Here is a 10,355-nt window from a genome sequence, read left to right as displayed (position 1 = left end):
CAGCTTCAACATGTGCACAAACAGCTGCATCACTAATTTAATTATAATCAAAAGAGTAAGTAAACAGCCCACACACGCCTCGAAAGACCAAAACAAACAATCACGTTCACAACCAACGAAAGCAGCCGAGGGACAGTCAAAAGGCGAAGGAAAAGAGCCGCGTGGCGTGACCAACATAAAATAAAGCCAAAGGCGGGGGAAAACTCGAGTGAAAACAGAGGAGCGAAATAGGCACGAGGAGGACTGGTAGGAGACAAAAAGGAGAAACGAGTCAAGGTCGGGTCGGGTCGGGGCCGGGTCGAGTGGACACCACAGCGAGGCGAGGCCACACCCACATCACATTCCCGGTGACACTGCCGACCACAGCCAGCGACTCAAAGGGAAGGAAACCGAGGCAAATCCCCCTCACCTCGCCGCTTATCCCTATTCATCCCCTCCCTTCCTTCCTCCCCACCCCACCGCCGACGCCGCCGCAGCCCAGCTCCCGCCGCCAATGCACCCCGACCCGTAGCGGCACGCCATGGACGCGCCACCGCTCCTCATCCTCCTCTTCCTCGCCGCCGCCGCCGTCGCCGGCGGCGGGGTGGCCACGGCCGCGACGATCCACCCGGGCGACCTGGCCGTGCTCGAGGACCTGCGCCGCTCCCTCACCAACCCGGACGTCCTCGGCTGGCCCAAGGGCGCCGACCCCTGCGGCGACGGCGGCGGCAAGGGGTGGGCCCACGTCTCCTGCGACCGCGCCGGCCGGGTCAACAACCTCGACCTCAAGAGCATCGGCCTCGCCGGCGCCCTCCCGGCCTCCTTCTCCTCCCTCGACGCGCTCCAGGACCTCAGCCTCCAGACCAACGCCCTCTCCGGCCCGCTCCCCTCCTTCCGCGGCATGGCCGCGCTCCGCCACGCCTACCTCAACGACAACGCCTTCGACGCCCTCCCGAAAGACTTCTTCGACGGCCTCGACAGCCTCGAGGAGATCTGCCTCGACAACAACCCGCTCAACAAGACCGCCGGCGGCTGGGAGATTCCGCCCGCGCTCGCCGCCTCCTCGCCGCAGCTGCAGAGCCTGCGCCTCACCAACTGCAGCCTCGTCGGCGGGATCCCGGCCTTCCTCGGGGGCATGACCGGCCTGCAGATGCTCACCCTCTCCTACAACAGCCTCACGGGCCCGATCCCGGCCACCTTCGCCGGCTCCGGCCTCCAGAAGCTCTGGCTCAACAACCAGCTCGGCGAGGCCAAGCTCTCCGGCACGCTCGACGTGCTCGCCGGGATGGCCGACCTCCAGCAGGCGTGGCTGCACGGCAACCAGTTCACCGGCCCCATCCCCGACGCCATCTCCAACTGCAAGCAGCTCGTCGACCTAAAGCTCAACAACAACGACCTCGTCGGCCTCGTGCCGCCCGGCCTCACCGCCCTGCCGCTGCTCCGCGACGTCAAGCTCGACAACAACAACCTCGTCGGCCCCGCCCCGGCGCTCAAGTCCGGCAACCTCACCTCCTCCCATAACGGCTTCTGCGCCGTCAAGCCCGAGGACAAGTGCGCGCCGGAGGTCATGGCATTGCTCCAGTTCCAAGCCGAGGCTGGTTATCCCGTCAAGCTGACCAGTTCATGGTCCGGGAACGACCCCTGCAAGGGCTGGCTGGGCGTCACCTGCTCCCAGGGCAAGGTGTCGGTGCTCAATCTGCCGTCCTCTGGCCTCAATGGCACCATCAGCAAGAGCCTCGGAGACCTGTCTGCGCTCTCGGACATCAGGCTCGATAGCAATCACCTCACCGGGCATGTGCCGGACAGCCTCACCGGCCTCAAGCTGCTAAAGAAGCTTGATTTGGGCATGAACGACCTGAATGGGCCTCTGCCGGCCTTCAGACCGGACGTGAATGTCATCCTCACCGGCAATCCCAACTTCAACACGAAGACGTCGCCGGGTGGTTCTGCTCCCAAGGATGCCCCTCATTCACCAACAACGCCTGGCGCGCCGGGTTCACAAGGCCAAGGCGCTGCCTCCCCAGGCCAAAGGAACAAGAAGAGCAAAATTTTGTTGGCTACCACCATTCCGGTTGCGATCGGCGTGGTGGCTCTGCTGTCACTGGGTGCTGTGGTGCTCTTCTGCAAGAAAAATGGGTCCTCGGTTCAGCCACAGGCGACCTCCTCCGTCGTCGTCCACCCCCGAAACAGTTCTGGCCCAGACAACTTGGTCAAGATTGTCATGACAAGCAATGACAGCTTCGGCGCGACGTCAAGCGGCACCAGCAGCCGGGATAGTGACATCCACATGATCGAGGCGCGCAATTTTGTGATATCCGTGCAGGTTCTTCGTTGTGCCACCAAGAACTTTGCTCCGGATAATGTGCTTGGCCGTGGCGGATTCGGTGTCGTTTACAAAGGGGTGCTGCACGATGGCACGATGATTGCTGTGAAGAGGATGGAGTCCTCGGTGATCAGCAACAAGGCCCTTGATGAGTTCCAAGCAGAGATTGCCATTCTAACCAAGGTCCGGCACCGCAACCTGGTGTCGATAATGGGCTATGGTATCGAAGGGAATGAAAGGCTGCTGGTCTACGAGCACATGTCCAACGGAGCGCTGAGCAAGCATCTGTTCCACTGGAAGCAGCATGAGCTGGAGCCCCTCTCGTGGAAGAAGAGGCTCAACATCGCATTAGATGTTGCTCGCGGAATGGAGTATCTGCACACCCTCGCACAGCAGTGCTACATTCACAGGGATCTTAAGTCGGCAAACATTCTACTTGGCGATGATTTCCGAGCAAAGGTGTCGGATTTCGGGCTCCTTAAATCTGCGCCGGACGGGAACTTCTCTGTGGCAACCAGACTAGCTGGAACTTTTGGATACTTGGCGCCTGAATATGCTGGTATGAAATACTTTGACTTGTTTTACCCTGCTTAGTTCTGCAACTTCTGTTTTAGTTCTGACCATCAGGTGTTAATTTTTTAGCATGCTTTATTAAGTAAATGCAGTGACCCTGTGAATCCTTTGCTGTGTAAATAACCTCATTTAGATTTAGTAGAGAACTGAAAAATTGAATTGATGTGCCAATTATCTTGCAATTTTTGATGAACTGGTCATTCTGATTGAAATCCCAGTGTAAGTAACCTCATGTAAGATATAGCCGAGTTGATTTGATAATGACAATGGAAATGCTTGATGAACTAGTCATTCTATCTGGGAACCCTGTGATCACTAACTTGCAAATTACTACTGCACAAGTTTATAAACCAATTCTTCTATCAATAGAACATGTATCTTTGTCCATTTTTTCTTAAGTTTGAAGCACCTTTTGATGCAGCACATAAAAGCTTCCATGATGAGAAATTTACTACCAAGTATTTATCATTTTCATATTATTTTTGTTTATCATGATTCCTGAATGTGTGTCCGATAAGTTGTTGCTCATCATCACTGCAGTGACCGGAAAAATCACCACAAAAGCGGACGTTTTCAGCTTCGGGGTGGTGCTGATGGAGCTGATAACCGGAATGACCGCCATCGACGAGAGACGTATCGACGAGGAAACCCGGTATCTGGCGTCCTGGTTCGGTCAGATAAGGAAGGACGAAGAGAAGTTCAGGGCAGCCATCGACCCGACCCTGGAGCTCACCGACGAGATTTTCGAGAGCATCTCGGTGGTCGCGGAGCTGGCCGGCCACTGCACCTCCCGGGAGCCCTCGCAGCGGCCGGACATGGGCCATGCCGTGACGGTGCTCGTGCCCATGGTGGAGAAGTGGAAGCCGTCCAACAACGAGGCCGAGGACTACATGGGCATCGACCTGCACCTGCCGCTGCTCCAGATGGTGAAGGGGTGGCAGGAGTCGGAGGCGAGCATGACGGACGGGAGCATCATGAGCCTGAGCCTGGAAGACAGCAAGGGCAGCATCCCCGCCCGGCCCGCCGGGTTCGCCGAGTCCTTCACCTCCGCCGACGGCCGGTGAAGCATCATCGTCGCCGTCATCGTCATCATGTCTACAAGAAATAAGTACATTGTCTCTCCCGGACCTCCCTCCCCTGTTTTCGCACAGCGCTCGATCTTGTAGGTAAAGTAAAAGGAGTTCGTCGTCGTCCATGTGCTTGTGTTTCTGCCGCCGCCGCTGTAGATAGACATCTTGTTTTTGTTCTTGTTCACTTTTTTGTTCAACTGGGTACTACCTTAGGATGGATTGGTTGGTTGCCGTTTCCATTATTCCAGTCTTGAGACTGAAGCTTCTGGCTTTACCTAGCAATCAAATCAAATCATATCATATCATGCTTCCTTGATTGATCCACTGCCTGTACCTGGAACCGAATTTTCTCCTCCTTTGCTTTGCAATGGCATCTGGCATCTGGTTCCTCATGCTCATGGCTCATGCTGCAGAGGCCAAAGGGGGACATCACCTGTGATCCTCCATGCCATCCACCATGATTCATGGGCCATGAATGTACTGTTGAGGGGGCAGCAAGTACCACTCCAGGCTTGCACCACTTTTCTCAGGCTCTATCTACACACTTGATCTCCCATGCCCCATTGTATATAACAATAATAACACTTCAATTATTGTTGCTACAAAACAAATCTACCACCAACATTGAAGCAAGCAAGCAAGCAAACAAATGTGCAGCACCAGTAGCTGGCTGGCTGGAGGTAACAACATATGAATGCTGATCTTTATTCAGGTTCTGTTCTGCAGCTGTAGTTATCTGACAAGTGGCCGTTGAAAATCCACACTTGATGTGAAGCCACTGATTCTTGCTTAGCTGTTGCTCACTTGCATATATACTCCTATTAACCACTGACGTTGGTTGCTAGGAATCTTCTTCCTGGGCTGAAAGTGACTCCAGTGATGGCTGTAATGGCCTTTTTCTTCTCCGTGGCGCTGAAAGCGAGTGTAATTACCCGGGTTAATCAAGTGTCATTGTCGAGGAATCATCCACGACATCGATGATTTGTTGTTTAATGATGATGATGTGTATGTCTGGCCACGTGGCTGTCGTCCCAGCTGGCGTGCAATAACTGTGTGGCCGACGGAGTAGAGCAAAAGCGACCTCTGGTGCTCTATGCTTATCTTATCTTAGCGGCTGCTAATTAGTCCGGTCAGCAGTGCTCGTGATACTGTTCTGAGCCTAGACATCTTGGTTTCACCAAAAAAGAAAAAGAAAAAAAGAAGCAGAGAGCCTAGAGATGTTGCACAGCAAGTTAGCAGTACACACATTAAGTGTTTGGCACTCTATGTACAAGCGTGCATTAGGTCAGAATAATGCCGCGCTTTGCACGGCTGTACCCTCCACGTGAGATGCTCCGTCCTTTGTCAATCTTGATCCGGACGCCATTGCTGGCGAGCAATTAGTGAAGGCTGGTCTAAGGCTGCTAACTAGAGAGGCAGGCAGCGTAGTGTAGATTCCGTGTGGAGTGAGGAACAGTACCGATGTCTTATACTGGTTTTTTTTTTTTTGAGAAAAAGCCATCATCGCTAGCTGATGTCTTTGCGAGATGGTTCTGGTCACAGCACGTTTGTAGTGCAGAGCGTATGTATGCGTCACGTATAATGAGACCGCACACCTGTGCTGCCTGCCGCCCTGCGCTCTTGTCGCCGTCCGTCGTATTTGTACTGTACTGTACGCCACGGTACCGGCCGTGTATGTATGTGTGTATGTGTACATCACGGGTAGTTATGGTTCCAATCAGTCGCTCAGTCAGGTGGCCCATCTGCATCAAGCCCTACGTCCGGCCTCGGATACATCCTGGAAAAAAAAGGGAAACGTTTGGATACACGTTGCTGTTGGTTGGGCCGTCAGCATTATCGGCTAGGAATGTAGAGCTTTCTTCTCTCTGTCAAGTAGGCATACATACATACATACGTACGTATAGACACTAGGAAGAAAGTAGTCACATGTACACAGTGTACGCGCATGTGGTATCATACACACACAGTCGCACATGTATGGTGGTCACGTACGTAGGTGCGCGGGAATTATTACCCTACTTGTGATTGATTAATCTGATGAGAGGGCTGTGTTGTCTGCCTGGTTGTGCATGTGGAGGGAGAGACATGCGTGGACATGGACATGTGGGCGGCACAGGAGAAGCTCTGGAGGACGGACGCAGCGGCAGCGGCAGCGGCACGGCAATCATTGAAGCTTCCCTTGTGCTTGTGCGGCCTCCTTGTCCTCCATCTCACATGGCGGGTCTGCTTGCTGCCACTTGGCAATGGCGACTCCCTCTTGGTCCGGTCCGGTTCCCTGGCCACGGGATGGCGCCACCTGCTTCTAGTCAAGTTAAAACCACTGTGAGTGAGATGAGAGAGATAGAGATTGGTCGTGGGCCCCAGGTGCTGCCCTGCCATGCCTTGGTGTTGAACTGTTGATGATGAATTTTTCAGCAAACTTGGAAGACTCATGAGGAGAGGAGAGGAGAGGAAAGGCAAGGCGAAAGGACGCCGGCCACCGACGAACGCACAGCGAAACATTGATGGACTCCTCCCAGCTGCTTTCCTTCCCGCCGGCGAGGAGACCCAACCAAACTTTATAACGGACGGCATTTAACAGCTCCCATGCTCCACGCGCGCCGCCGCCGCCGCCGATCCCCATCCATCCACCTCCCTAACCTAACCAAACCACATCGCATGCCATTACTACCATGGCCACGGGACACGGCTCACAGACAGTATCATGGCGGGCGCCGAGAGACCACACGGGACAAAGCGTGGAGGGCACATTGTCCTTCCCCGTGCTCTCACACCAAACCACAACAAAGCAAAAGGCCCTGGCCAACAGCCAAGGCGCTTCAGTTCAGGCATTTGTTGGTCCCTGAAGATCATTTCCGTCGCTACCAGAATCGGGGCGTCGGGACATAACAAGAGCTCAAGAAGGCTCTCCTACCTGTTGATCTCAGCCGCGGCTCCGACAGGCGCCTGTATGACAGGGGCAGCGATGCTGTTTTCTCCTGGCAAGAATAGCAGGCCCTGCTGGTGTCCATGTTGCATTGCATGGCACCAAGATTTGCCACAACTAGAAACCAAACAGACGGCGGGTAGAAGGGAACTGTAGCCAGGATATTATTATTGTGTAACAACGCACGCACCTCGTTGAGCATGATCAGGCTATCGGGATCCAATGCTGGGATAACAGTCGGTGTTGGCGACACGCCAGACGTTCTAGAAATACTCGCGCGGCCCCAGTACATTTTCGACAAATTATTGATGGCACGCACAGCTCTAGATATGTGGAACTTGTGGGTGGCTGCGCAAATCTACGACGAAGCCGTTGGATCTGACTGTAGATATGGGGCGAAGTGCTTCAGTGTCTCCTCGTAGACAGGTTTCTTGAAATCAACAGCCTGTGTGTGAGTTCGACATGGAAACTGTGTTAGTAGGCGCCCCAGATTCAATAAACAGGAGGGATCGGGTGTTATTATCGAGCTGGAATAAATGGACCACCTTCTCAATCACTTGCTGAGGGGTCATCCATGCCCATTCAGAGAACTCTGGCTTCTCAGATCCATCGCCCATCAGGTTGATCTCGTCATCACCCCCGGTAAGCCTAAATAGAAACCTGCTCATTTGAAGTCCACAGTTAACATCCAGATCTGATTAACTGCTAAATGTCTTGCGTATTTTGATTGATATTTCAATAAAGAACGATGGGCAGAAATTGATTATTTCACTGACAGTAATTATCTCTGAATAAGAAACGTCCGACCAACTTCTAACTTACACAAGTCTGACTAGGCCTAAATGACAGGTATAGGCCCCAAATGTAAGACTATATGGAAGAGTTTGAGAGAGGTGAGGAGATGGCATAAGCAGGCTGGCCACTGTAGATACATCCATGGAAATATCTCCAGCCCAATTTTGGATAGCCACACATACCAACTACCAACCATAAAATTTATACCAGTCAGTGACATGACCCTTTGTGAAAGATAATAGGAATGTATCCAATATTAAATCATTAGACAGAATCAGAAGATAACATCAAAGGTACTCCCTCGTTCACTATTATAAGATGTTCTAACTTTTTTCTGAATCGGATGTATATAGACGCATTTTAGTGTGTTTGTTCACCCATTTCAGTCCGTATGTAGTCCATATTGAAATATCCAAAACATCTTATATTTGTGAACGGAGGGAGTATAACTTTTAGAAAGAGTTTCACTTACTAACACATGAATTGCGTTTCTATTTGAATCCAACATAAAGATATAACTCGACCTTACTGCACTAAGTTCTGTGTTTTGACTTCCATCAGCTTAACAATTGAGCACTAGGGATTCAACAGTTCTCCTGGACACCAAAATTGACTAACCATTACAGGCTACGGGGGACTACATGTCCTGGATTCCAATTCATTAGGAAGCTTCGTACCAACGGATGCATTACGAAAACTTCAGATCAGTACAAGCATGACCTTCGATGCATGTGAGTGGTTGGATAGATTCAATATGTTCATCTCACAGTTTAATGTCTCCTCAGACTTTCCTACACATGCCCTCATAACGAGCTTCGTATTGAATTTTGGTCTATGCATCTCATATAATTTTTTCCAATGTACTACAACTGGAGACATGTGTGCACATGCACACTGTGCAAGACAAGTGTGCACAGCATACTCCGCACATGCATACAAGTGCATCCAGTAAAATGACTTATTAACAATTGCAGGTTCAAATGTTGAGGAGCATCATGCTAGGTATAAGGTGTTAAACTCTCTGATTTCTAACAATACAAAAGGTTGAAATGGATTTGTAACATGTATGTTACATACAACTACAGGATATATAATCTTCCACAGTAGCTGTAAGCCTATAATGCATAAAGTTTAATGGATAATGAAGCATGTTCAGGTGTCAGTATGGATGCATATAGTAAGGCATGTTATGATAACATCATGGACACTTATGGTGTGACATATTTTTTAATGGATTTTGCTGACAACTTAACTGACATCAGATTTACTTCGTGAATCGCTACATGGCATGAATAATAGTGTGGTGGTTTGGTAGAGAGAGTTGTGCAATGGATATGGCTCCGCGGCTGTATCTTGGGGTTGGAGTATTCTGTTTGTCAAGTGCCAACTGCTATGCCTGTGCAGTAAAATGATTCTTGTAGGACTTTCCTTTCAGGTTGAAACAGGTAGAAATGCAACAACAAACTTTTGTTGCTAAGCATCATTCTTAGCTGAAGCAATCCAGCAGGCTTACCACTTCTGAGCCTGGCCCTTCCAGTTTGTTCCCCACCTAGCATTCAGCTTGTCTTTGACATCCGCGGGGAAATCATATGTCAACCAATTGGGGGCCTGCACGGACACACGCAACGCGATCAGAAAGAAACCTTTGGTTATGAAAACAATTTCTTCCACTTGCATACTGAGAGCAGAGAGACACTAGAGATTTATCACTATTTGGGACAGTTGAAATAGGTCATCTATGGATTATCGATTTCATTTCTGCTATGCTTGGAAGTAAATCATGATGGTAAGAACTTGTGAAGAGCTGGCGGCTGACCTCGGCGACGATCTCGGCGGATCTAACACCAGTTTCTTCCCTCAATTCCCTAACGGCAGCTGCTCGCGGCTCTTCCCCTGGGTCTATTCCACCCTGCAGCGACACGGAGCAACCAGGCGAATCAACTAGGGTTGGTTTTATGTGTACCAGGATGCAGTACTGACAATAGTAATCCATGATTAGGCTAACTGAACAACAAGTTCCACTGCCAGTAGAACAGGAGTACCTGAGGCATCTGCCACGCGGTGGGGATGTCGATCCTGGACGCGGAGAAAATCTGCAGGAGGAGAGAAGCGATCAGTGAGAGAGGGGGGCATCGAGGGTTGTCAACGGGGACGACGAGGGGGGGAGGGGTGCCTTGGTGAGGGAGGGGTCGGCGAGGCAGATGCCGACGTTGGTGCGGTAGCCCTCGGGCGGCGAGTCCATGGTGGCGAACACGGCGAGCGGCGAGGCCGAGCAGGAGAGCGGGCGGCGGCGGGCGATCCGGGGGAGCCGGAGCGCGGCGGCGGAGGAGGAGATGGTGGGGGTGAGAATGAGGCAGCGTGCGGCGGCCACCGTCATCGGTCCACCCGCAAACCCAACCCAACCCAACCCAATCGATTTGGGGGGTCTGGGAGACAACGAGAGTGGTGGCCGGTCTGGACCAAACCTGTCCGGGCAGGCGTGCCAGCCCATTAGCCCGCGTGCCCCACACTGATGGGCCGGCATGGCACGTGGCTAAGTGGGCGTGCCTGGCATGCCGCCTGCCCCGGGCTGCGAGACCAAGCCCGTGGGCACGAGCGCCTGCAGCAGTCCGAGCTGGGCCGGCCCGTTCTACGTTTTTCCTTTTCTGGAAAGGATAAAAAAAAGCAGCGTGACCCAGCTTCGAACTCA

The 10,355-nt window shown here is 52.2% G+C and overlaps 2 protein-coding genes across 2 annotated transcripts; one reads left to right on the top strand and one right to left on the bottom strand.

The window, feature by feature from the left end:
• Nucleotides 1-323: 323 nt before the first annotated feature.
• On the top strand, nucleotides 324-4,245 carry LOC125540434 (receptor protein kinase TMK1-like). The gene is made up of 2 exons (XM_048704048.1): nucleotides 324-2,861; nucleotides 3,416-4,245. Exons 1-2 carry the CDS (start codon nucleotides 521-523, stop codon nucleotides 3,937-3,939), a joined length of 2,865 nt encoding a protein of 954 aa, XP_048560005.1. The 5' UTR covers nucleotides 324-520; the 3' UTR covers nucleotides 3,940-4,245.
• A 2,766-nt stretch (nucleotides 4,246-7,011) lies between these two features.
• LOC125540435 (nudix hydrolase 26, chloroplastic-like) lies at nucleotides 7,012-10,098 on the bottom strand. Its single transcript, XM_048704049.1, has 6 exons — nucleotides 9,840-10,098; nucleotides 9,709-9,759; nucleotides 9,483-9,575; nucleotides 9,180-9,274; nucleotides 7,417-7,531; nucleotides 7,012-7,316 (listed from the first exon to the last, which is right to left on the bottom strand). The coding sequence occupies exons 1-6, from the start codon at nucleotides 10,041-10,043 to the stop codon at nucleotides 7,230-7,232; spliced, it is 645 nt and encodes a 214-aa protein (XP_048560006.1). The 5' UTR covers nucleotides 10,044-10,098; the 3' UTR covers nucleotides 7,012-7,229.
• Nucleotides 10,099-10,355: the final 257 nt, after the last annotated feature.

Source organism: Triticum urartu, chromosome 2 (genome assembly GCF_003073215.2).
Source record: "Triticum urartu cultivar G1812 chromosome 2, Tu2.1, whole genome shotgun sequence".
Taxonomy (NCBI): domain Eukaryota; kingdom Viridiplantae; phylum Streptophyta; class Magnoliopsida; order Poales; family Poaceae; genus Triticum; species Triticum urartu.
This window is presented reverse-complemented; position numbering and strand designations above follow the sequence as displayed.